The sequence below is a fragment of the Aquarana catesbeiana genome, linkage group LG07, assembly GCF_042186555.1.
Source record: "Aquarana catesbeiana isolate 2022-GZ linkage group LG07, ASM4218655v1, whole genome shotgun sequence".
Taxonomy (NCBI): domain Eukaryota; kingdom Metazoa; phylum Chordata; class Amphibia; order Anura; family Ranidae; genus Aquarana; species Aquarana catesbeiana.
In genome coordinates, this window is record NC_133330.1 from 127,779,918 (window position 1) to 127,806,185 (window position 26,268).

At 52.2% G+C, this 26,268-nt stretch overlaps 1 protein-coding gene across 8 annotated transcripts in view; it reads right to left on the minus strand.

The window, feature by feature from the left end:
- IPPK (inositol-pentakisphosphate 2-kinase) overlaps positions 1-26,268 on the minus strand; it is a 1,128,404-nt gene that overhangs the window by 229,017 nt on the left and 873,119 nt on the right. For 6 of the 8 annotated variants that reach the window (XR_012235279.1, XM_073592668.1, XM_073592666.1 and 3 more), the window contains one exon: positions 1,478-1,557. Coding sequence is in view for 5 of the 8 variants with exons in the window: in XM_073592668.1 (XP_073448769.1) it covers positions 1,478-1,557 (80 nt within the window). In the remaining 3 variants the exon portion in view is untranslated. Of the gene's footprint in view, positions 1-1,477; positions 1,558-4,307; positions 4,379-26,268 lie in introns of all 8 variants that reach the window. The other 2 variants (XR_012235280.1, XR_012235281.1) reach the window with 1 other exon arrangement.

The following is a 26,268-nucleotide window of genomic DNA, read 5'->3' on the forward strand; positions in this document are numbered from 1 at the left end:
TTAAATGAATGCGCGGTTCCTTGCGTCCAGTCTATGTCTGGATAATTAAAATCCCCCATTTTAATGGCACCGCCTCCCCTTCCTTCCTCTGGTTAGGGGGCCTATAGCATACTCCCAGTAATACTTTCCCCTTAGCTTCCTCCCTTTGCTTAGCTCTACCCATAGGGTGTCCACCTCCTCCCTTGCTCCCTTAGTGATGTCTCTCACATTCACTTGTACATCATTTTTGATATACAGGCATACCCTCCTCCTTTTTTACCCTCTCTATCCCTGCGATGTAGGGATTACCCTTGAACGGTTGCCAGCCAATCATGAGAGCTGTTGAGCAGGTCATCCTACAAAATCTAAATCTTCATCGTACAACAGTAGCTCTAGTTCTCCCATCTTGTCCGCCAGACTCCTGGCTATGGCGAACATGCCACGTAGTTTAGACCGGTCGCATACTATCTCCTTATTAGTCAACCTACCACTAATGCCCCCACCCCAATGCTACCCTCAGGAAATTTGTTCCGTGCTCACTATCTCTACCTCTGGACACCCCCCCCGTCGCCTAGTTTAAAAGCCCTCTAACTTGTCAGCCATCTTCACTCCCAGCAGATCTGCACCCTCCTCATTTGGGTGGAGTCTGTCCCTGCTAAAGAGCTAGTAGCCAACTGAGAAGTCAGCTTAGTTCTCCAGGAACCCAAACCCCACCTTTCTACACCAGCTCCTTAGCCACTTGTTTACTTCCCTAATCTCCGTATTCCATACGCTGGAAACGGATTTGGGTTTATTTGTTCATAGATAAATTTTTCCAGTGTATTGTTCCTGAAGAATGGGAAACATTGATCCCAAAAACGCATTGGTGGGATGCGGGTTATGTAGTCATGTGGTCATTCTAGGACTATGCACACGTTATTTCTATTGCCTTTATAGCTTTTGGAGTATGCATTGTGGTTACTTAGTATGATATAGAAAGCGTCACATGACGGTAACATCAGTTCCTTAGTCTGAGTGTAAAGCCAGAAGAGATAGGTTCAGTTTGAATTGCAAAAAACATGTTTTTCTGCCCTTTGTTTACATTTTTGTGTCATGTGAATAAATACATTATATTATATAATATATTGAATAAAAAAATTACTGTTTTACAAAAAGATACATAACAGTCTTTGATGTTGGATTATATGGTACCTTATAAACCTATGGAACTATAAAGTCTGATTATAATCAGAAGTTTTTATATGGAGTTTGGGATGCTTGTACTTTGACCAAACCACTTGATTGAAAAGTCCATAAATAGAATTAATTTCTTTGTTTCCTTTTTAAAGAAAAACAAGTCAGGATTATCAACTCCTGTGCTTCTATTCTTACAGGTTTGCTTTAAAGAAGGCTGACTCGTAGAGTATGAAAGCATGCTATATCACAGATTGGCTGAGCATAGGTTCAATATACTTTTGCTTCAGGTTTAGAAATGTCATATGACTGTCCCTGTTCCTACCGTTCTTCCTGGTTCGTGGGAGAAAGGGCAATCATTATGGAGCAGTCCTTAGCTGTCATGGCCACTCTGTATTGCTGAATCTGTGGAGAGAGAGAGAGAGAGAGAGAGATATTGCAGGTGACAACAACTATGTTCAAATACATTCATATCCCAAACATTCGAGTGTGAATAACAAAGGTAAATTATACATAGCTAGTCATGTTAAAAAAGACACATATCCATCTAGTTCAGCCAGTAGGGCAAATTCACAGAGCGGTGACCAGCCGTTTTCCACACTGGAAAAATACCAGTCATCGCTAGGACACACAGAAAACAATTGTTTCCTATGTGTCCTATTCACGCTCCACTGCAATAAAATGCAGACACTGTTTCAGTTCAGCACGCCACATGTGAAGGGAACGCGAGGCAGTGTGTCATGAAATGTTCCATCCGCTGGTAATATCTGTCATTTGACGTGCAGTACTGAGGTCCACCAGCAGGTGTCTCCTGGCAGTTTGGAACTGTCAGGAAACCTTTTTCCTGCTGATGTTATGTCATTTTTGGGCCACAGTACTGGCGACCACCAGCGGCTGGATCCTGGCAGTTTGGAGCAGACAGCACCTCCTACAATCAGGTGTCACTTGAGGCCAATTACAGGCATATAAATACCCGGCAAGCACTCACATGTTTGCCTTAGTTTCGTCCTTGTGCCCTGACCTGCTAGCTTGTTATCTGATCCTGATTCTGAACCTGTTCCCTGAACCTGTGGCCCATGTATCTGATCCTGTCTCCCTGTCCTGATCCCTATCCTTTCCTACCTGTTACCTTGCATCCCTGCCCTGCAGTCTTATCTATCCATCCTCTCCCTGTCCTGTGTTCCTTACCCCATCTGCTGATCTCCCTGTGTATGACTATGGCCTGGCTTACATTTATGTTACTGGAACATCCCTTGTCCATCTGCTGATCTGCTGTGTATGACCCTGGCCTGGCTATTGTTTATGATTCTGGTATTTCCCATTTATTGTACTTATCTGTCTGTTGTTATTTGTGGGTCTCTGTCTGTTGGTTCTTGCACTGTGTCATATTGGAGGTGGTTGTACTTATATTATTCACTTACATGTGTTTGGTGTTCCTCTGTAGCTAACCACGCAGTTCTGGTCACAGCTGGTACATGAGAGTAAACCAAGGCCATCCCTGACCAGAAGTGGCTACACAGAGGAACCATCTTGGCTCAGGTTGCTTGCTGCAATGAATCCTGATGTGATTCGTTATTATGCTCTGCTGGCATCAGAGAGTAGTGAATATCTCCGCCAGACAGTGAAGGAGTGGACCAGTGATCAGCTGCTAGAGACCATTTGTTTTTCTCACTCCTGGGTTGATCAGGGCTGTATGCTGTTTGGGGATGTTCAGCCTTTAATTCAAATCTGCACAGAGCTGGCTTTGCCCTGCATCCCAGAGGGCCAGGATGATTTTTCTCCCCCTTTTAGTATTAATCAGGTCACATCACTGGTATGGATCTGGAAAATGACTCCCCTTACTTTTTTGAACATTACAAAGCCTGTTCCCAAAAGATGATAAAAGAATGTGTTGATTCTGTACAATCCCTTGTCAGACAGGCAGTATGTAACCTCAGTTTGTGCAACCACTACTTTTAGCATGGTCCGGTATTTTGCAATGAGCCCCAGCTAGCCCACAACAAACCACCTCTGCTGCCAGACACCTGCCTGCCCAAGAGTCTTTTTCCCCTTCACCCATGGCAACCTCAGTTTCAGCCCAATATACCCTGCGTCCCACCAAATATCAATACCCTGTCTCTACCCGCTGCACTTATCCTGCCTTTAACCCACCTGCCTCTTCTCTGCTACCTACAACTTCCCCACAAGAACTTCCTCTGGCAGCTGTTCCCTCTTCCTTGCCATATCCCAGCCCTTCTCTTTAGTACGCCTCACCTCCTACCTACAGTACTGCAGTCACCTACAGATCTCCAGCAGCTAAGCCAAAGAAGAAACTGAAGTTCTTTTCAATCCACACGATTCTGCCAGTTACCCAGCCTGCCTCCACACCAACCAATCTGCTCCAGTCTGCTTGCATGCCAGCTGAACCTTGTGTGCAAATTACCATCTTATATAAAAGATTCCAATGATGTAATTAATGCCCTTCAGAATTATTCATGGGAAGAGGGTTACTGGTGTGCATCTCTGGATGTGTCCTCTCTCTACACTTCGATACCCCATGATATAGGTTTGAGAGCCGTTCAACATTTCTTGATCAACAGTGGTGATTTTAATTCGTTACAATCGCGATTCTTGGTTCAAGCCACCGAGTTTTGCCTAAGACTTTACGTTCGGTGAACAATTCTATCTGCAGCGTAGAGGTACCGCCATGGGAGCGAACTTTGCTCCGGTCTACGCGAATCTTACTATGGGCTACTGGGAGGAACGCAACATCTGGGCTAACAATCCGTTCGCTGAGCACATAGTCTTCTTTGGGCGTTACATAGATGACATTGTGATCATTTGGAGTGGGAGCACTGATGTGTTTTCCTCCTTCATGGCCCATTGTAATTCTAATGCTCTTGGTTTGGCATTCACCCATGTTATAGACTGCCAGGAACTCGTATTCTTAGATTTGGTCCTATTCCATGATCAACAGAGGATTCTTACTAGAAACCATGTTAAGCCAACGAGTGGCAACTCCTATCTTCATTTTAGAAGTTGCCACCACCCATTATGGAAACGCAACATCCCTAGTGGCCAATTTAATAGACTTAGACGCAACTGCTCAAGATTGGAGGATTATGTTGAACAGGGAACAGTGATGACAAAGAAATTCCAAGAGAAGGGTTACCCACCTGATCTCATTAATGACGCCTTTCTGTCTCATCTGAACCCCCCTATTAGAGACAAGTGTCCGAATGACGAACTGAGAAGGAACCAGACAGTCAGATTTATCTTGACTTTTAATGATAACTACAAATCTATTTCTAATATAGTTAGAAAACACTTTGGCATTCTTCGTCTGGACCAACGCCTTGCCCCGGTGTTACCTGAGGTCCCACAGGTGACGTTCCGAAAAGCATGCACTATAAAAAACTTGCTAGCACCCACTAAAATAATAAATAAATCTTCTAAATCTTCCTCTGATATTAGGTCTTATTTTCACGACAGAAAGGGCATATTCCAGTGTAAAAAGAGGGGGTGCCTTACTTGCCAATTTATTACCCATGGCACCAATATAATTACAACCAACACAGGCAAAAAATATGAGATTAGGCAATTCATCACCTGTTCTACTGATTTTGTTATATATGTTTTGCGTTGTCCTTGTGGGCTGGTCTACGTTGGCCGGACTATTCGGGCTTTACGGGCCAGAGTAGGTGACCACCGTCGACTCATCTCGAAGGGGTGCGATGAACACAGTGTACCCCGCCATTTCCTGCGTTTCCATGACAAGGACATTAGACTTTTGGAGGCCTTTGTTATTGAAACGATCCCCAAGGGCACGCTAACTAATAATGAAAGATTCTCCCTTTTGTGCAAGCGTGAGGTTTTTTGGATCTACATGTTTGACTCGCTTGCCCCCAAGGGGTTGAATGAAGAACTAGAAAGATGTAGTTTTGTGTAATTCTAATGAGACTTTGTACACTTTTTAGAACATCTCTGGGTTAATAATGAAGAGTTATGAATTTTAATATGTTTTAATATGTTTTATATAGAAAAATGTCAAGTGACAATTATTGAAAATTTTATGTTGAAGTGTAAATTATGTGTTCCTTGGACCTACATTCTGTTTATTTTTATATTTTTATATTTCATACATATGTATAGTATGGCATGTTTATCCATTGATGAAGTGTTTGGGACTGTGGGGGGTTAACATTGGAGTTTCCTCCCCCTTTCCCCTCGTTTTTTTTTTTTTTTTCCTCGCCCATTATGCCCCCTCCTTTATTCCCATTTATCTATTTAAACCCTGCGAGTTGCCTACACCCTTGACTATGACAAAGCGCTTGTGCGCGAAACGCGTCGTCAAGGCAACCCCCCCATATGGCAGAGGCCTCAGCTTGAGCCTTGCACTGTGAGCTTTCATCCTGTGAAGTCGCCCCTTCAACCAGCAATTTGTTTCCTTCAACTTTACCATCTCCACCACCCCATCTGGGTTTGGCATCTTCTGACCAGTTTTTTCTTTTTAATTTTGATTTTTATATATTTTTTATTTAATTTTTCATCATTTTATTCACTATCCATTTCATCATCCAATTCATCATTCATTTCTCCACATGACTGTTGGCTATTTCCTCAGGCTGGTCAGGCAGATGTGAGCTCCATCAGCCTGCCGCCTCCATTTCCCTTTCATATGGCTTCCCAGTGTCAGTTCCGACCTCAGTGCAGTGTCACTATGTCTCATTGAAGAGACTCTACCCCTGTGGAGACACCTTCTGGCTGACCAGCGGCTTGTTTACTTCCTCTGATGTTCCAGCGGCTCCCCCGTGCTGACGTCATCTTTCACAGACACGTAGCTCCGGCCAGGCTGCTCTCCGCACGGCGGAGCTTCACACTTCCACACCCCGGCCACCTCACCATCCACCTGAGCCAGTGAATTCATCTACATGGCGCTAACCTTCCCATTGTATGAGGCAGCTTTGAGCACTTCTACCTGGGTGTGAGTACTCTTGGCTTACCCCCATCATCTTGCCTATTGTCACCTGCTTTGAGCCGAAGTGTTGCTTTCATTACTTCACCTAGTGGTCTCTGTAGGTCTTCATTGGATGGATCTCCTGTGTTAGCCTCCTGCTGTTCAATGCTCCTGTCCCCTTATTGATGTTCAATTGAATCTTAATATTATCAAGAGACTTTGGTTTTTAACTTTTTTTTTATATACTGTGTTATTGTGTTTTTTAGCAACAATGTGTTATTTTCTACAACAGGACTTCCGAACCTGGTTTCATTAGCAGTTATTACTGTTATTTTAGACTATTGTTTATTATTGGCTCATTATTGGTTTATTAAAACAACCAAAAACTTTTATGTTTGTCGCAGTTTGCTTCCTAACAATATCCTGAGCGCTGGACTATATATATGTTTTTTTCTTTTCCTGATCTGTTTCCACCAGTTAGTTTGTCTGGCAGCACGGGTTATTATTATTTTTTATTTTTATTTTTTGGTTTCCTCTTTCTCTTTTGTGTATGTATTATGCAATGTATATATTCACTTTGTCCTAACATATGGCATAGTTAACATATCTATTTTACATGTTTTGTTTTAAACTCTCTGGGTGGCCCACCACTGGCGCTGGGTTACTTTTCTGTGTTTTTTTCTGCCAGCTGAACCTGATAACCCACCTGATTCTGCCAAACCTCTGCCTGCTATCCAGCCAGTGTCTCTGCCTGACGTTCCTGTGCTCCAGTCTGATGTTCCTGTGTCCATGTTCCAGTACCTGCCGAGCAGTCTGATGTGCCTGCTGTTCAACCTGTTGTGCCTGTGTCTGCTGTTCAGCATGTTGTGCCAGTGTCAGCAGCACAGCCTGATGTATCCCGGTCTGCTGCCCAGCCTGACGTGCCTCTGTCAGCTGTCCAGGTTGACGTGCCTCTGTCTGCTGCCCAGCCTGACATGTTCCTGTATGCTGCCAAGATGTATCCCTGTCTGCTGCCCAGCCTGACGTGCCTCCGTCTGCTGCCCAGCCTGACGTGCCTCCGTCTGCTGCCTAGCCTGACGTGCCTCCGTCTGCTGCCCAGCCTGACGTGCCTCCGTCTGCTGCCCAGCCTGACGTGCCTCCGTCTGCTGCCTAGCCTGACGTGCCTCCGTCTGCTGCCTAGCCTGACGTGCCTCCGTCTGCTGCCTAGCCTGACGTGCCTCCGTCTGCTGCCTAGCCTGACGTGCCTCCGTCTGCTGCCTAGCCTGACGTGCCTCCGTCTGCTGCCCAGCCTGACGTGCCTCCGTCTGCTGCCCAGCCTGACGTGCCTCCGTCTGCTGCCCAGCCTGACGTGCCTCCGTCTGCTGCCCAGCCTGACGTGCCTCCGTCTGCTGCCCAGCCTGACGTGCCTCCGTCTGCTGCCCAGCCTGACGTGCCTCCGTCTGCTGCCCAGCCTGACGTGCCTCCGTCTGCTGCCCAGCCTGACGTGCCTCCGTCTGCTGCCCAGCCTGACGTGCCTCCGTCTGCTGCCCAGCCTGACGTGCCTCCGTCTGCTGCCCAGCCTGACGTGCCTCCGTCTGCTGCCCAGCCTGACGTGTTCCTATCTGCTGCCCAGATGTATCCCTGTCTGCTGCCCAGCCTGATGTGTTCCTGTCTGCTGCCCAGCCTGACGTGCCTCCGTCTGCTGCCCAGCCTGACGTGCCTCTGTCTGCTGCCCAGCCTGATGTGTTCCTATCTGCTGCCCAGATGTATCCCTGTCTGCTGCCCAGCCTGATGTGTTCCTGTCTGCTGCCCAGCCTGATGTGTTCCTGTCTGCTGCCCAGCCTGATGTGTTCCTGTCTGCTGCCCAGCCTGATGTGTTCCTGTCTGCTGCCCAGCCTGATGTGCCCCTGTCTGCTGCCCAGCCTGATGTGCCCCTGTCTGCTGCCCAGCCTGATGTGCCCCTGTCTGCTGCCCAGCCTGATGTGCCCCTGTCTGCTGCCCAGCCTGATGTGCCCCTGTCTGCTGCCCAGCCTGACGTGTTTCTGTCTGCTGCCCAACCTCATGTGTTCCTGCCTGCTGCCAAGCCTGATGTGTTTCTGTCTGCTGCCCAACCTCATGTGTTCCTGCCTGCTGCCAAGCCTGATGTGTTTCTGTCTGCTGCCCAACCTCATGTGTTCCTGTATGCTGCCCAGCTTGATGTGTTCCTGTCTGCTGCCCAGCCTGATGAGCCTGTCTGCTGCCCAGCCTGATGAGCCTGTCTGCTGCCCAGCCTGATGAGCCTGTCTGCTGCCCAGCCTGATGAGCCTGTCTGCTGCCCAGCCTGATGAGCCTGTCTGCTGCCCAGCCTGATGAGCCTGTCTGCTGCCCAGCCTGATGTGTTCCTGTCTGCTGCCCAGCCTGATGTGTTCCTGTCTGCTGCTCAGATGTATCCCTGTCTGCTGCCCTGCCTGATGTGCCCCTGTCTGCTGCCCAGCCTGATGTGCCCCTGTCTGCTGCCCAGCCTGATGTGCCCCTGTCTGCTGCCCAGCCTGACGTGCCCCTGTCTGCTGCCCAGCCTGACGTGCCCCTGTCTGCTGCCCAGCCTGACGTGCCCCTGTCTGCTGCCCAGCCTGATGTGTTTCTGTCTGCTGCCCAACCTCATGTGTTCCTGCCTGCTGCCAAGCCTGATGTGTTTCTGTCTGCTGCCCAACCTCATGTGTTCCTGTATGCTGCCCAGCTTGATGTGTTCCTGTCTGCTGCCCAGCCTGATGTGCCTCTGTCTGCTGCCCAGCCTGATGAGCCTGTCTGCTGCCCAGCCTGATGAGCCTGTCTGCTGCCCAGCCTGATGAGCCTGTCTGCTGCCCAGCCTGATGAGCCTGTCTGCTGCCCAGCCTGATGAGCCTGTCTGCTGCCCAGCCTGATGAGCCTGTCTGCTGCCCAGCCTGATGAGCCTGTCTGCTGCCCAGCCTGATGAGCCTGTCTGCTGCCCAGCCTGATGAGCCTGTCTGCTGCCCAGCCTGATGAGCCTGTCTGCTGCCCAGCCTGATGAGCCTGTCTGCTGCCCAGCCTGATGAGCCTGTCTGCTGCCCAGCCTGATGAGCCTGTCTGCTACCCAACCTCATGTGTTCCTGTCTGCTGCCTAGATGTATCCCTGTATGCTGCCCAGCCTGATGAGCCTGTCTGCTGTCCAGCCTGATGAGCCTGTCTGCTGCCCAGCCTGATGAGCCTGTCTGCTGCCCAGCCTGATGAGCCTGTCTGCTGCCCAGCCTGATGAGCCTGTCTGCTGCCCAGCCTGATGAGCCTGTCTGCTGCCCAGCCTGATGAGCCTGTCTGCTGCCCAGCCTGATGAGCCTGTCTGCTGCCCAGCCTGATGAGCCTGTCTGCTGCCCAGCCTGATGAGCCTGTCTGCTACCCAACCTCATGTGTTCCTGTCTGCTGCCTAGATGTATCCCTGTATGCTGCCCAGCCTGATGAGCCTGTCTGCTGTCCAGCCTGATGAGCCTGTCTGCTGCCCAGCCTGATGAGCCTGTCTGCTGCCCAGCCTGATGAGCCTGTCTGCTGCCCAGCCTGATGAGCCTGTCTGCTGCCCAGCCTGATGAGCCTGTCTGCTGCCCAGCCTGATGAGCCTGTCTGCTGCCCAGCCTGATGAGCCTGTCTGCTGCCCAGCCTGATGAGCCTGTCTGCTGCCCAGCCTGATGTGTTCCTGTCTGCTGCCCAGCCTGATGTGTTCCTGTCTGCTGCTCAGATGTATCCCTGTCTGCTGCCCAGCCTGATGTGCCTCTGTCTGCTGCCCAGCCTGATGTGCCTCTGTCTGCTGCCCAGCCTGATGTGCCTCTGTCTGCTGCCCAGCCTGATGTGCCTCTGTCTGCTGCCCAGCCTGATGTGCCTCTCTCTGCTGCCCAGCCTGATGTGCCTCTCTCTGCTGCCCAGCCTGATGTGCCTCTGTCTGCTGCCCAGCCTGATGTGCCTCTGTCTGCTGCCCAGCCTGATGTGCCTCTGTCTGCTGCCCAGCCTGATGTGCCCCTGTCTGCTGCCCAGCCTGATGTATCCCTGTCTGCTGCCCAGCCTGATGTATCCCTGTCTGCTGCCCAGCCTGATGTATCCCTGTCTGCTGCCCAGCCTGATGTATCCCTGTCTTCTGCCCAGCCTGATGTATGCATGTCCGCTGCCCAGCCTGTGAGCCTCTGTCTGCTGCCCAGCCTGATGTGCCTCTGTCTGCTGCCCAGCCTGATGTGCCTCTGTCTGCTGCCCAGCCTGATGTGCCTCTGTCTGCTGCCCAGCCTGATGTGCCTCTGTCTGCTGCCCAGCCTGATGTGCCTCTGTCTGCTGCCCAGCCTGATGTGCCCCTGTCTGCTGCCCAGCCTGATGTATCCCTGTCTGCTGCCCAGCCTGATGTATTCCTGTCTGCTGCCCATCCTGATGTATGCATGTCCGCTGCCCAGCCTGTGAGCCTGTCTGCTGCCCAGCCTGTTGTGCCTCTGTCTGCTGTCCAGCCTGATGTGCTTCTGTCTGCTGCCCAGCCTGATGTGCCTCTGCTGCCCAGCCTGATGTATCCCTGTTTGCTGCCCAGCCTGATGATCCTCTGCTGCCCAGCCTGATGTGCCTCTGTCTGCTGCCCAGATGTATCCGTCTGCTGCCCAGCCTGATGTGTTCCTGCCTGCTGCCCAGCCTGATGTGCCTCTGTCTGCTGCCCAGCCTGATGTGCCTCTGTCTGCTGCCCAGCCTGATGTGCCTCTGTCTGCTGCCCAGCCTGATGTGCCTCTGTCTGCTGCCCAGCCTGATGTGCCTCTGTCTGCTGCACAGCCTGATGTGTTCCTGCCTGCTGCCCAGCCTGATGTATTCCTGTCTGCTGCCCATCCTGATGTATGCATGTCCGCTGCCCAGCCTGTGAGCCTGTCTGCTGCCCAGCCTGATGTGCCTCTGTCTGCTGCCCAGCCTGATGTGCCTCTGTCTGCTGCCCAGCCTGATGTGCCTCTGTCTGCTGCCCAGCCTGATGTGCCCCTGTCTGCTGCCCAGCCTGATGTATCCCTGTCTGCTGCCCAGCCTGATGTATTCCTGTCTGCTGCCCATCCTGATGTATGCATGTCCGCTGCCCAGCCTGTGAGCCTGTCTGCTGCCCAGCCTGTTGTGCCTCTGTCTGCTGTCCAGCCTGATGTGCTTCTGTCTGCTGCCCAGCCTGATGTGCCTCTGCTGCCCAGCCTGATGTATCCCTGTTTGCTGCCCAGCCTGATGATCCTCTGCTGCCCAGCCTGATGTGCCTCTGTCTGCTGCCCAGATGTATCCGTCTGCTGCCCAGCCTGATGTGTTCCTGCCTGCTGCCCAGCCTGATGTGCCTCTGTCTGCTGCCCAGCCTGATGTGCCTCTGTCTGCTGCCCAGCCTGATGTGCCTCTGTCTGCTGCCCAGCCTGATGTGCCTCTGTCTGCTGCCCAGCCTGATGTGCCTCTGTCTGCTGCACAGCCTGATGTGTTCCTGCCTGCTGCCCAGCCTGATGAGCCTGTCTGCTGCCCAGCTTGATGTGTTCCTGTCTGCTGCCCAGATGTATCCCTGTCTGCTGCCCAGCCTGATATATCCCTGTCTGCTGCCAAGCCTGATATATCCCTGTCTGCTGCCCAGCCTGATATATTCCTGTCTGCTGCCCAGCCTGATATATTCCTGTCTGCTGCCCAGCCTGATGCGCCTCTGTCTGCTGCCCAGCCTGATGCGCCTCTGTCTGCTGCCCAGCCTGATGCGCCTCTGTCTGCTGCCCAGCCTGATGCGCCTCTGTCTGCTGCCCAGCCTGATGCGCCTCTGTCTGCTGCCCAGCCTGATGCGCCTCTGTCTGCTGCCCAGCCTGATGCGCCTCTGTCTGCTGCCCAGCCTGATGCGCCTCTGTCTGCTGCCCAGCCTGATGCGCCTCTGTCTGTTGCCCAGCCTGATGTGCCTCTGTCTGCTGCCCAGCCTGATGTGCCTCTGTCTGCTGCCCAGCCTGATGTGCCCCTGTCTGCTGCCCAGCCTGATGTATCCCTGTCTGCTGCCCAGCCTGATGTATCCCTGTCTGCTGCCCAGCCTGATGTATCCCTGTCTGCTGCCCAGCCTGATGTATCCCTGTCTTCTGCCCAGCCTGATGTATGCATGTCCGCTGCCCAGCCTGTGAGCCTCTGTCTGCTGCCCAGCCTGATGTGCCTCTGTCTGCTGCCCAGCCTGATGTGCCTCTGTCTGCTGCCCAGCCTGATGTGCCTCTGTCTGCTGCCCAGCCTGATGTGCCTCTGTCTGCTGCCCAGCCTGATGTGCCTCTGTCTGCTGCCCAGCCTGATGTGCCCCTGTCTGCTGCCCAGCCTGATGTATCCCTGTCTGCTGCCCAGCCTGATGTATTCCTGTCTGCTGCCCATCCTGATGTATGCATGTCCGCTGCCCAGCCTGTGAGCCTGTCTGCTGCCCAGCCTGTTGTGCCTCTGTCTGCTGTCCAGCCTGATGTGCTTCTGTCTGCTGCCCAGCCTGATGTGCCTCTGCTGCCCAGCCTGATGTATCCCTGTTTGCTGCCCAGCCTGATGATCCTCTGCTGCCCAGCCTGATGTGCCTCTGTCTGCTGCCCAGATGTATCCGTCTGCTGCCCAGCCTGATGTGTTCCTGCCTGCTGCCCAGCCTGATGTGCCTCTGTCTGCTGCCCAGCCTGATGTGCCTCTGTCTGCTGCCCAGCCTGATGTGCCTCTGTCTGCTGCCCAGCCTGATGTGCCTCTGTCTGCTGCCCAGCCTGATGTGCCTCTGTCTGCTGCACAGCCTGATGTGTTCCTGCCTGCTGCCCAGCCTGATGTATTCCTGTCTGCTGCCCATCCTGATGTATGCATGTCCGCTGCCCAGCCTGTGAGCCTGTCTGCTGCCCAGCCTGATGTGCCTCTGTCTGCTGCCCAGCCTGATGTGCCTCTGTCTGCTGCCCAGCCTGATGTGCCCCTGTCTGCTGCCCAGCCTGATGTATCCCTGTCTGCTGCCCAGCCTGATGTATTCCTGTCTGCTGCCCATCCTGATGTATGCATGTCCGCTGCCCAGCCTGTGAGCCTGTCTGCTGCCCAGCCTGTTGTGCCTCTGTCTGCTGTCCAGCCTGATGTGCTTCTGTCTGCTGCCCAGCCTGATGTGCCTCTGCTGCCCAGCCTGATGTATCCCTGTTTGCTGCCCAGCCTGATGATCCTCTGCTGCCCAGCCTGATGTGCCTCTGTCTGCTGCCCAGATGTATCCGTCTGCTGCCCAGCCTGATGTGTTCCTGCCTGCTGCCCAGCCTGATGTGCCTCTGTCTGCTGCCCAGCCTGATGTGCCTCTGTCTGCTGCCCAGCCTGATGTGCCTCTGTCTGCTGCCCAGCCTGATGTGCCTCTGTCTGCTGCCCAGCCTGATGTGCCTCTGTCTGCTGCACAGCCTGATGTGTTCCTGCCTGCTGCCCAGCCTGATGAGCCTGTCTGCTGCCCAGCTTGATGTGTTCCTGTCTGCTGCCCAGATGTATCCCTGTCTGCTGCCCAGCCTGATATATCCCTGTCTGCTGCCAAGCCTGATATATCCCTGTCTGCTGCCCAGCCTGATATATTCCTGTCTGCTGCCCAGCCTGATATATTCCTGTCTGCTGCCCAGCCTGATGCGCCTCTGTCTGCTGCCCAGCCTGATGCGCCTCTGTCTGCTGCCCAGCCTGATGCGCCTCTGTCTGCTGCCCAGCCTGATGCGCCTCTGTCTGCTGCCCAGCCTGATGCGCCTCTGTCTGCTGCCCAGCCTGATGCGCCTCTGTCTGCTGCCCAGCCTGATGCGCCTCTGTCTGCTGCCCAGCCTGATGCGCCTCTGTCTGCTGCCCAGCCTGATGCGCCTCTGTCTGTTGCCCAGCCTGATGCGCCTCTGTCTGCTGCCCAGCCTGATGTATCCCTGTCTGTTGCCCAGCCTGATGTGCCCCAGTCTGCTGCCCAGCCTGATGTGCCCCTGTCTGCTGCCCAGCCTGATGTATCCCTGTCTGCTGCCCAGCCTGATGTATCCCTGTCTGCTGCCCAGCCTGATGTATCCCTGTCTGCTGCCCAGCCTGATGTATCCCTGTCTTCTGCCCAGCCTGATGTATCCCTATCTGCTGCCCAGCCTGATGAGCCTCTGTCTGCTGCCCAGCCTGATGTGTTCCTGCCTGCTGCCCAGCCTGATGTGAGCCTGTCTGCTGCCCAGCCTGACGTGCCTCTGTCTGCTGCCCAGCCTGATGTGCCTCTGTCTGCTGCCCAGCCTGATGTATCCCTGTCTGCTGCCCAGCCTGATGTATCCCTGTCTGCTGCCCAGCCTGATGTATCCCTGTCTGCTGCCCAGCCTGATGTATCCCTGTCTGCTGCCCAGCCTGATGTATCCCTGTCTGCTGCCCAGCCTGATGTATCCCTGTCTGCTGCCCAGCCTGATGAGCCTCTGTCTGCTGCCCAGCCTGCTGTGCCTCTGTCTGCTGCCCAGCCTGATGTGCCTCTGTCTGCTGCCCAGCCTGATGTGCCTCTGTCTGCTGCCCAGCCTGATGTGCCTCTGCTGCCCAGCCTGATGTATCCCTGTCTGCTGCCCAGCCTGATGATCCTCTGCTGCCCAGCCTGATGTGCCTCTGTCTGCTGCCCAGCCTGATGTGTTCCTGCCTGCTGCCCAGCCTGATGTGCCTCTGTCTGCTGCCCAGCCTGATGTGCCTCTGTCTGCTGCCCAGCCTGATGTGTTCCTGCCTGCTGCCCAGCCTGATGAGCCTGTCTGCTGCCCAGCCTGATGTGTTCCTGTCTGCTGCCCAGATGTATCCCTGTCTGCTGCCCAGCCTGATATATCCCTGTCTGCTGCCCAGCCTGATATGTTCCTGTCTGCTGCCCAGCCTGATGTGTTCCTGTCTGCTGCCCAGCCTGATGTGTTCCTGTCTGCTGCCCAGCCTGATGTGTTCCTGTCTGCTGCCCAGATGTGCCTCTGTCTGCTGCCCAGCCTGATGCGCCTCTGTCTGCTGCCCAGCCTGATGCGCCTCTGTCTGCTGCCCAGCCTGATGTGCCTCTGCTGCCCAGCCTGATGTATCCCTGTCTGCTGCCCAGCCTGATGATCCTCTGCTGCCCAGCCTGATGTGCCTCTGTCTGCTGCCCAGCCTGATGTGTTCCTGCCTGCTGCCCAGCCTGATGTGCCTCTGTCTGCTGCCCAGCCTGATGTGCCTCTGTCTGCTGCCCAGCCTGATGTGTTCCTGCCTGCTGCCCAGCCTGATGAGCCTGTCTGCTGCCCAGCCTGATGTGTTCCTGTCTGCTGCCCAGATGTATCCCTGTCTGCTGCCCAGCCTGATATATCCCTGTCTGCTGCCCAGCCTGATATGTTCCTGTCTGCTGCCCAGCCTGATGTGTTCCTGTCTGCTGCCCAGCCTGATGTGTTCCTGTCTGCTGCCCAGCCTGATGTTTTCCTGTCTGCTGCCCAGATGTGCCTCTGTCTGCTGCCCAGCCTGATGCGCCTCTGTCTGCTGCCCAGCCTGATGTGCCTCTGTCTGCTGCCCAGCCTGATGTGCCTCTGTCTGCTGCCCAGCCTGATGTGCCTCTGTCTGCTGCCCAGCCTGATGTGCCTCTGTCTGCTGCCCAGCCTGATGTGCCTCTGTCTGCTGCCCAGCCTGACGTGCCTCTGTCTGCTGCTCAGCCTGATGTGTTCCTGTCTGCTGCCCAGCCTAACATGCCTCTGTCTGCTGCCCAGCCTGACATGCACCTGTCTGCTGCACAGCCTGACATGCCGCTGTCTGCTGCCCAGCCTGACGTGCCTCTGTCTGTTGCCCAGCCTGACGTGCCTCTGTCTGCTGCCCAGCCTGATGTGTTCCTGTCTGCTGCCCAACCTGATGTGCCACTGTCTGCAGGCCAGCCTGATTTGCCCGTGCAAGCTGCCCACCTTGAAGTGCCCATTCCTGCTGCCCAGCTTGAAGTGCCCGTGCCTGCTGCCCAGCTCGAAGTGCCCGTGCCTGCTGCCCAGCTCGAAGTGCCCGTGCCTGCTGCCCAGCTCGAACTGCCCATGCCTGCTGCCCAGCTCGAAGTGACCATGCCTGCTGCTCAGCTTGATGTGCCTGTGTCCCCGCTTGAAGTCCCAGTGTCCCCGCTTGAAGTCCCGGTGTCCCAGTCTGAAGTCCCAGCTTGCTGAGCCGGTGCCTGTTATGCAGCCTGCCGTTACGGTGCTCGGCCTGATGCTCCAGTGTCTGCCGCCCAGCTCAATGACCCGGAGCCTGCCGCCCAGCTCGATGACCCAGAGCCTGCCGCCCAACTCGATGACCCAGACCCTGCCGCCCAGCTCGATGACCCAGACCCTGCCGCCCAGCTCGATGACCCGGACCCTGCCGCCCAGCTCGATGACCCGGACCCTGCCGCCCAGCTCGATGACCCGGACCCTGCCGCCCAGCTCGATGACCCGGAACCTGCCGCCCAGCTCGATGACCCGGAGCCTGCCACCCAGCTCGATGACCCGGAGCCTGCCACCCAGCTCGATGACCCGGAGCCTGCCACCCAGCTCGATGACCCGGAGCCTGCTACCCAGCTCGATGACCCGGAGCCCGCTGTCTGCCCTGATGTGCCCACTGTCTGCCCTGATGTGCCTGATCTGCTTGATGCCCAGCCTGAAGTGCCTGTTGCCCAGCCTGATGTACCCACATCTGTTGTTCTGTTTGATGTCATAGACTATGGACAATTACAGCCAGTTGGAGCGTCTGGAGGCCGCTCTTTTGAGGGGGGTACTGTCAGGAAAAGTTCCATCCGCTGGTAATATCTGTCATTTGGCATGCAGTACTGAGGTCCACCAGCAGGTGTCTCCTGGCAGTTTGGAACTGTCAGGAAAGCTTTTCCCTGCTGATGTTATGTCATCTTTGGGCCACAGTACTGGCGTCCACCAGCGGATAGATCCTGGTAGTGTGCAGCAGACAGCACCTCCTACAATCAGGTGTCACTTAAGGCCAATTACAGGCATATAAATACCCGGCAAGCACTCATGTTTGTCTTGGTTTCATCCTTGTGCCCTGACCTGCTAGCTTGTTATCTGATCCTGATTCTGCACCTGTTCCTGTGCCCTGAACCTGTGACCCGTGTATCTGATCCCTATCCTGTCCTACCTGTTACCTTGCATCCCTGCCCTGCAGTCTTATCCGTCCATCCTCTCCCTGTCCTGTGTTCCTTACCCCTTCTGCTGATCTCCCTGTGTATGACCTTGGCCTGGCTTACGTTTATGTTTCTGGAACATCCCTTGTCTATCTGCTGATCTGCTGTGTATGACCCTGGCCTGGCTATTGTTTATGATTCTGGTATTTCCCATTTATTGTACTTATCTGTCAGGGAAGACCAGCCAGTACTCAAGATGGCCGAAGGAGAAGTCGACCTGTGACCTCAGCCTGTCAGGGAAGACCAGCCAATACTCAAGATGGCTGAAGGAGAGGTCGACCTGTGACCTCAGCCTGCCAGGGAAGACCATCCAGTACTCAAGATGGCCGACGAAGAAGTCGACCTGTGACCTCAGCCTCTGCCAGAACACCTTTGGTGCACCTGTGTGCACATTACCAAGAGGCTATTTAAACTTGGTCTGTGCTTGCATCCAGTGCTGTCCATTCTACAGCGTTTCCGTGTGTTCCTGCCTGCTTTACCTGCACCTGTTTACCGACCCGGCTTGCCTCTGACTTTGCTACCTGCTGCCTGCATCTGACCCGGCTTGTTCTGACTCCGCATCTGCCTGCTCCTTCTACTACCACGCTGCCAGCCCGTCGCCGACCCTGCCTGCATCCAGACTATGCACCTGCCTCCGCTTCTGCTCCTGACGTTCCCGCCAATGTTTGACCCGGATTGCCCGACCTGCATCTTCCGCTCATTGGAGAACCCTGCTCCAGCACCGTGCCACCTGCCGCTGTTCTACATTACAGTGAAGACGAACTGTTTGGCACTTGTGCGACTCTGCACTTCTGCTCCTCCTGTCTACTATATCAGGGGGCCAGAACCAGAGGAGCAAGAGAGGCCATTCCCTGCATATCAGGCTCTACCATCAGGTACGTGACATTATCTGTCTATCATTTGTGGGTCTTTGTTGGTTAGTGCACTGTGTCATATTGGAGATGGTTGTACTTATATTATTTACTTACTTTAATAATGCATTATATTTTCACTTACATGTGTTTGGTGTTCCTCTGTAGCTAACCACGCAGTTCTGGTCACACCTGGTACATGACACAGTGGCTCCGGAGGTGATAGCTTATAAAGCCGGCTAATATCACACAAGGTCGCGGCGGAATGCCGCCTCTCCCACATGCCGGGTGTGGATGGACTGTTTCCTAATACACAGCAGCCTCAGTTCTGCTCCAGGTACTCTCCCTGACACGCTGGCAGCAGAGACACAGCCGCCCAAGATGGCTGATGGGACGGTCTCACACAGCACAAGCTTCCCAGCCCTATCTGTCATCTCAGCTCCCGTGCTCTCAGAGGAGGAATATGGCAGAATTGCTCAGGCTATGGCGGCCCTGCTATAACCCACCATTACAGCAGCGGTGGATAGGGCAGTATCAGCAGGCACTGATCAGATCTGCAAGATAAGAGCTGAGGGATTATATGCAGGCAGAATATCTAAGGCTGAACACCGCATCTCAGAGCTAGAAGAAAAAAATTCTAAGCTATCACACTGCAGCACACCAAGCCTCTCAAACCCAGCAATACATTCTAGATAAATTGGACGATATAAAAATTGCTGCCGCAGGAACAACCTGCGAATCATCGGCCTCTCTGAAACTTACAGCTCTGAATCTCTGATGGATCTGTGCACCTCACGCATTCCTGAAGCCCTGGGGATTACATCCCCCTGCATGGTGGAAAGAGCCCACCGCTTGGGGCCCCATCAAATGAACGTTGTACCCCATGCCCCATCATTGCCTGGTATTTAAATTACTCGGACAGAGTCACCATACTAACATCCTTTCGAAACGCCCATACCTTTCAACTGGATGGCCACAAGCGGATGTTATTCGCCAATTACTCCCAAGAAGTATCCCGCAGATGGAAAGGCCTTTCAGCCTATTTGCTCGGCTTTACACCTAAAGGGTGTTAATTTCACTCTAGCATACCCAGCTATTCTGAGGCTCACTGACCACTCAGGGGAGACCAAATCCTTCTCACACCCTGAGGAAGCCACCTCCTATGAGCAAATCTATCCACACATCGTGCAAGAAACCTCTCCAATGGAGGCCAGCTCTCCCCCTGCCACCCCCAGGGAACAATGCAGCCCGCACAAAGATGCCCCGAAGAGAGTCCGTTACTCTAATGATCCCAGGCAACATAAACCACGATACCAAGGACAGTGAAACTCTCTGCTCTTCCTTAATGTTCCGCTAGGTTTTGAGGCATTTAAGCCTTTGTTTTACCAGCATATACTGTGTTATAATGTTTCAATTCCTGTTCTGTTTGTATGTTGAATCTATAACTGCTTTGTAATTTCAGCTTTACTGGAGAAGTCGAGAGGTTCTTTCATGCAGCGGAAGTAAGGGATCCCCTCACTTCCTAATTCATCCAATTTTCTGTGCAATGGCAGCGATGACCCTTGGTCAACAAACTCTTTTCCCCTCTCCGGTAACGCTGTCACATGAATGGTAGATCACGTGTGGAAAAAAGTGAAGTCTAGGCTTCTACCACTGTATTGTCGAATTGATTCTCCTTCATCTTGCGTTTCTCAGGCCTCAGAAAGGTATAATATTCCTCTCCGCATCTCCCCTCTCGCTTACCACCTGTTCTACCTGGCCTTTGCCTCACCCTACCCTTCCCACCCCCCTTCCCCGGTGCCTTAATAACACTTTACACACTTCCCATCAAAACTGGTCACCTATCTTAAACACCAGTTCACGCACTTATTCGCTAGCCACCTTCCAAATCAGCAACACCATGAGGATCACATTCTGGAATGTCAAAGGACTAAGATCCCCACATAAAAGGATGGCAATCCTCTGCCGCCTTAAACAAATCAAAACAGACACTGCCCTCCTCCAGGAGATACCTCCCTACGGAGTACTTCTTCCGTATGTGTAAGCTTTGGGTAGGCCAAGTGTTTGGCTCTGTGTCGGTAAAAAGCAAGGCAGGAGTGCTGATTCTCATCCACAAAAACCCCTCATGCGAGATAGTCTCAGCGAAACATGACAACGCTGGTCGCCTCCTAACTCTACACGTGCGTGTATCCAACAGGGACATAGTCATCACCAACGTTTAGGCCCCCAACTTCCCTAATAAAAATTTATTTTACACAGTATCCTCTCAAATATCCCCATACATACATCTCCCTCTTATGGTAGGAGGAGATTTTCACTCAGTCATGCATGCTATGGAAGACAAGTCACTGGGCCAACCCAAACCACATACTCAATTTACCTCCCCGGGCACCCCCCTAGCAACCTTTGCAGAAGCCCTCCAACTTACCAATATCTGGAGGCTAGCCCACCCGGAAGGCAGGGAATACATGATCTACTCCCCGCCTCACCATACTCTGTCCAGAATCGACTATTATGCAGTCCTGCACTCCTCCCGCTCACATCCGAATCCCACATCAATGAGATTGCAATCTCAGATCATGGCCCCACATCAGTCCACCTGAAAATTTTTACCCCAATACCATGAGATCATGGTGCTTCCCTTCATACCTTATACACAACCAGGATCTCAGTAACATACTTCAAGAGACCTAGACAGAATATGAAGCCACAAACTCAATACATAACGATCCCAACCTTTTCTGGGAAGCGGATAAAGCTGTGTTACGTTGTAGGATTATCACTTTCATGGCTACTTACAAAAAGAATGTCCTCAAAAAAACTATCGTGCAGCAAGTGAGTGATTACGCGCGGCCCAATCTTAATTGAAGCATATCAACTCCTCTACACACCAAAAACTTTGTCGAGAAGCCAAACACAACTTCGATCCATGGGCTGAAGCACAGGAGCACATCCATAAATCCCACCTTGACCTGCAATACCACAAATATGGCAACAAGCCAGGCAAACTGCTTGCCAGGCTGTGCTAAGGGGCCCATACCCCCACACATATATCTGCCCTCAAAGACACCCAAAGCACACTCATTTCAACAGCAAAACAGGCCAACACAATCTTAGAACAGTACTATGCCTCACTATATGGCGAAGACCCAATACACATGACCGGAGCCCAGGTTTCCTAGATCGAGTTTCCCTCCCTCAAATAGACACCTAGTTTTTATCTCAGCTAAACACCCCGATCACTGAGCAAGAGATTTCTAAAGCTATCTCCACTGTAGCTAATGGCAAAGCACCAGGCCCAGATGGATACACCCCAGAATTTTACAAGATGTCTGTGAGCATAGCGGTCCCAGTCAAGGTCTACCAGAAAATTCTATCAGGAGGTGAATACTTACCCTCTGGATATCAGGCGCATATCAAGCTAATAGTGAAAAAAGCAAAATACCTCATGGAACCAAGCTCGTATAGGCCTATATCCCTTCTTTATCTAGACTCCAAAATACTTTCAAAAGTCATAGCCAGCAGACTAGCTAAAATAATGGCATCTCTCATTCACCCCTCACAGGTAGAATTTACACAAGGTCTTTTAGCTTCGTTCAACATCCGTAAGGTCATCACAGCCCTTGAACATACTAAAGCCCACCCCACCCCGACAGCGACAATGCTATAATCTCACTCGACACGGAGAAGGCTTCCGACAATGTCAGTTTTACCTGGCTGTCCCTAGTCCTTCGTCGTTTTGGCTTCTCTGGTACATTTTTACATTTGATTTTAACCATGTACTCGGCCCCTACATCAAATATTGTCAGGTGGTTACATATCAGGCAGTATCAAACTTCACAAGGGGACCAGACATTCAATCTGGCCTTAGAACCATTATGCCAATACCTGCTCTTTCAATCCAATCTCCATCTGAAATTCACATAAGACGCCAAGAACTACGCCTAGCATTATTTGCAGAAGATATCCTCATCTTCACCTCTAACCTGCCAAAGATGACATGCCCCACATCAAAGACATTTTTACCTGCCTTCAAATTAACTTTTTCAAGAGTGAGATTCTCCCCTTATACTACACCAGGACCCCCCCCATGGGCAAGCATTTCAATCTTTATGGTTGCCAAGAAATTCATTACCTACCTGGGAAAAAGATTGGTAAATTTCCTTTTCTTTATCACTTAAATTTATCCCCGGTGGTTACTAAGGTCATAGGTGAACTGGAGACGTGGCAACTCCACAATGAAATCCATAGACAGGTGGGTCCAGGGCCTCTCTCCATTGAGAATGGGTTGTAGGAGGCCCACTGGAAGGTGTCGTGGAGTCTTACTCTGAGCACACACAGAACAGGCAGTTACATCAGCACGTAGACTAGGCCACCAGAATTGTTGGGAAATGGCCCAAACGAGTTGATTCTTACCAGGGTGGCCAGCTGCCTTGGGAGTATGGCAAATCTGGAGCACGGCAGTACGGAGACACTCTGGGACAAAGCAGCGGTCACAAGGTTTCTCAGGAGGAGCATCGATCTGAGCAGCAAGAATTTTGTCACCCAAAGGAGAAGTAAGACTGGTGCGAACCGCAGCCAGAATACGATCAGGAGGAATCAAAGGGACCGGAACAGACTCCAACTTGGAAGTGGAGGAAAATTGTCGTGACAAGGCGTCAGCCCTTACATTCTTAGTACCGGGTAAGAATGAGACAATGTAATTGAAACTTGACAAGAAAAGAGCCCATCATGCCCTTCTGGGAGAGAGGCGCTTAGCCTCAGACAAGAATGTGAGATTCTTATGGTCAGTAAGAATGAGAACCGGCACAGTGGTACCTTCGAGGAGATGTCTCCATTCTTTCAGGGCTAAAATGATTGCCAACAGCTCTCTGTCAGCAATCACGTAATTGCACTCGGCATGGTGACAATTTCTTGGAAAAGTAGCCACAAGAATGCATAGCACTCTCAGAGGTAGGACGTTGAGACAGAAGGGCGCCAACACTAGTCTCAGAAGCATCAACCTCAAGGATAAAAGGTAACGTAGGATCAGGATTTGCCAACACAGGAGCAGAAACAAAGGCAGCCTTGAGACTTTCAAAGGCCTTAATGGACTCCAGGGACCAACTCTGTGGGTTACCAATCTTTCTGGTCATATCGGTCAGGGGCTTGACCAGAGACGAGAAGTTACAAATAAACTTCCGATAATAGTTGGCAAAACCCAGGAAACGCTGCAGAGGACGTAACCCTACGGGTCGAGGCCACTGTAGGACTGCCGAAAGTTTCGCTGGGTCCATCGAAAAACCAGCAGTGGAAATGACATAGCCCAGGAATTTAACCTGTTCATAATGGAACTCACACTTCTCCAGTTTACAATAGAGATTGTTCTCTCTTAATTTCTGAAGCACACGACAGACATCTGTGTGGTGGCTCTCCAGGGACTTGGAAAATATGAGGATATCATCAAGATAAACCACCACACATAACTGCAACAAATCTCAGAGGACATCGTTAATAAATTCCTGGAAAACTGCCGGGGCGTTATAAAGGCCAAAAGGCATTACGAGATACTCATAATGGCCTGTTCTTGTATTAAACGTAGTTTTCCACTCATCGCCCTCCTTAATCCTTACGAGATTGTAAGCCCCTCTCAGATCAGGCTTAGTGAAAGCCGTTGCTCCCTTGAGGCGGTCAAATAACTCTGTAATCAACGGGATCGGGTAGGCATTCTTAATCGTGAAACAATTGAGACCCCTATAATCAATACAAGGTCTCAGTTCACCGCTCCTCTTCTTCACAAAGAAGAAATCAGCACCAGCAGGAGACAAGGATTTGCGGATTGAAACCCCGATAAAGTGCGTCTGCAACATATTCCTCTATGGCTTTATCCTCCAAGACCGACAAAGGGTAAACCCGGCCGCGAGGGGGAGTGGCACCAGGTTGAAGGTCAATTGCGCAATCATACAGCCGGTGTGGAGGCAAACTACCGGCTTGACCTTACTCAAAGACTTCGCTAAATTCACTGTACTCCTCTGGCAGGGAGGAGAGTGAAGAGGTACACAGGACCTTGGCTACATTCCGGAAGCATGCACTACATGCTTCACTGCATTGTTGTGACCAGGAGAGAACCTCAGCACGGAGCCAATCAAAAGAGGGGATGTGCCTCTGTAACCAAGGATAACCAATAACCAGCGGAAACTTAGGAGAGGAAATCACTTGGAATTGGAGGACAACGGAACCGTCTCATGAGTCACATGGGCAGGCTGTAGAGGTCTCCCGTCAAGAGCCTCAATGGCAAGCGGAGTGTCCCGCAGCTGCAGTGGAATCGAGTGCTTTGATACAAAGGCAGCATCAATGAACAGGCCTGCAGCCCCAGAGGCGATTAGAGCCTGTATCTCGATAGACGACTTAGCCCAAGAAAGGGTGACCGAAACCAGGGGCTTATCCTTCTGGATAACTGGGGATGACACGACACCACCTAAGGTCTGTCCATGACAGGACCTCAAGGTTTGGGTATTCCCAGGATGGGTAGGACAGGGCATCAAAAAGTGACCTGCCTGGCCACAATAAAGGCGCAATCTTTCCCTCCTCCTAAAGGCTCTCTCATCCGCAGAGAGACGCATGAAGCCCAAATGCACGGGTTCATCTTCACTGACCGACTCGGTACCAGGAGGCATGGGAGGTGAGGGAGTCATGGGTGGGACTGCAAACATACAGGAGGCTTCCGCAAGCGTTCCTTAAAAGAAAGTCTTTCTCTGAGTCTGGAGTCAATGAGGATGGCAAACGAGATCAAGCTCTCCAGCTCAGTGGGTATATCTCGGGCTGCTATCTCATCCTTGATGGAATATGAGAGACCATGAGAAAAAGCAGCCACGAGGGCCTCATTGTTCCAAGCAACCTCTGCTGCCAGAGTACGGAACTCAATGGCGTAGTCAGCAACAGTTCTCGTACTCTGTTTGATGGACATGAGGCACTTGGCAGCAGAAGCGGAGCGTGCGGGAAATACCCTTTTAAAGGAGGCCACAAACTCAGGGTAACTCAAGACAACAGGTTTCTGCATCTCCCATAGAGGGTTAGCCCAGGCCAAGGCTCTCTCAGAAAGCAAAGATGTCATGAACCCTACTTTGCTTATGTCCGTGGTAAATGCCTGGGGCAGCATCTCAAAGTATATCTCAACTTGGTTGAGAAACGCTCTGCTGGATTGGATTGCTCCCAAATCGCTGGGGAAGCGGGGCAGAACCAGACATACCTCTTATAGAGGTAATACTCAAGGTGGGTGCCTGTACAGAGACTGGCGCAGCAGCAGGGATAGCCTGCAACTCAGGTTGTACTGGAGCAGCCACAGTCGGGGATTCCATGTGAGCCGTGCAACTTAGGAGCGTTTGTAGCGCCATGGAAAACTGATCCATGCGGTGATCTTGCTCATTCAATCTGGAAAAAATATTACCAACAAGTGGATTGACTGTATCCTTTGAATTCAGGGCCTTTCGCCTACTGTCAGCAACCATGAACCAGACCGAGACAGAAGTACAGTAAAATCACACTTGTTTATTAATAAAAATAAAAAGGTAAACAGAGTAAGCATAGTCAAAGCATAGCCAGAGTCCAGTAACCGGATCGGTTAGTCAGCCGAACTAGAGTTCAGTAACCAGATCGGGTAATCAGCCAAGCCAGAGTTCAGTAACCAGATCGGGTAATCAGCCAGGCCATAAGTCAGGGATCCAAGTAGAGGAACCGCAAGCAGGATAAGGAGCCAGAAGAGATGTCAGCAAAGCCAGTCTTTAAACAGGAACACAGGAGATTGTTTCTTGTGATGTGACCATGGCGAAGGCAGGAATGAAGTGCAGCTGGTTAACTGTGGAGATAGATGAGAGCTGGCAATTAGTCGACGGCTGAGCGGCCGGCTCAGAGAAGGAAGGGCTGAGCCAGCCCTGACAGTACCATTCACAAGCACAGAGGTGGAAGGCTGGGAGTAGAGGGACATCACCTTAGTGATAAAAGGAGTACTCAGGCCCAGTTTCTCCAAAGAAAGAGTCAGGAGGGGCGCAAAGGTTTTGTAGAATCTAGGGGTAAACCCTTCAGGGCCGGGACATTTTCTTACTTTCAGGTACTTGATTGCACCCAGAAATTCAGGCTCAACCAAGGGTTTGTCCAGGTCTGATGCATCCACAGAATAAATTTCGGGAAGGGCAGTTTCGGCGATGGGGGCCCGCATATCGTCGAATGGGGGTATAGGCAACTTATTGGCCACTGAGGGAGAAAGATTATAGAGCTGGGAGTAATATTGT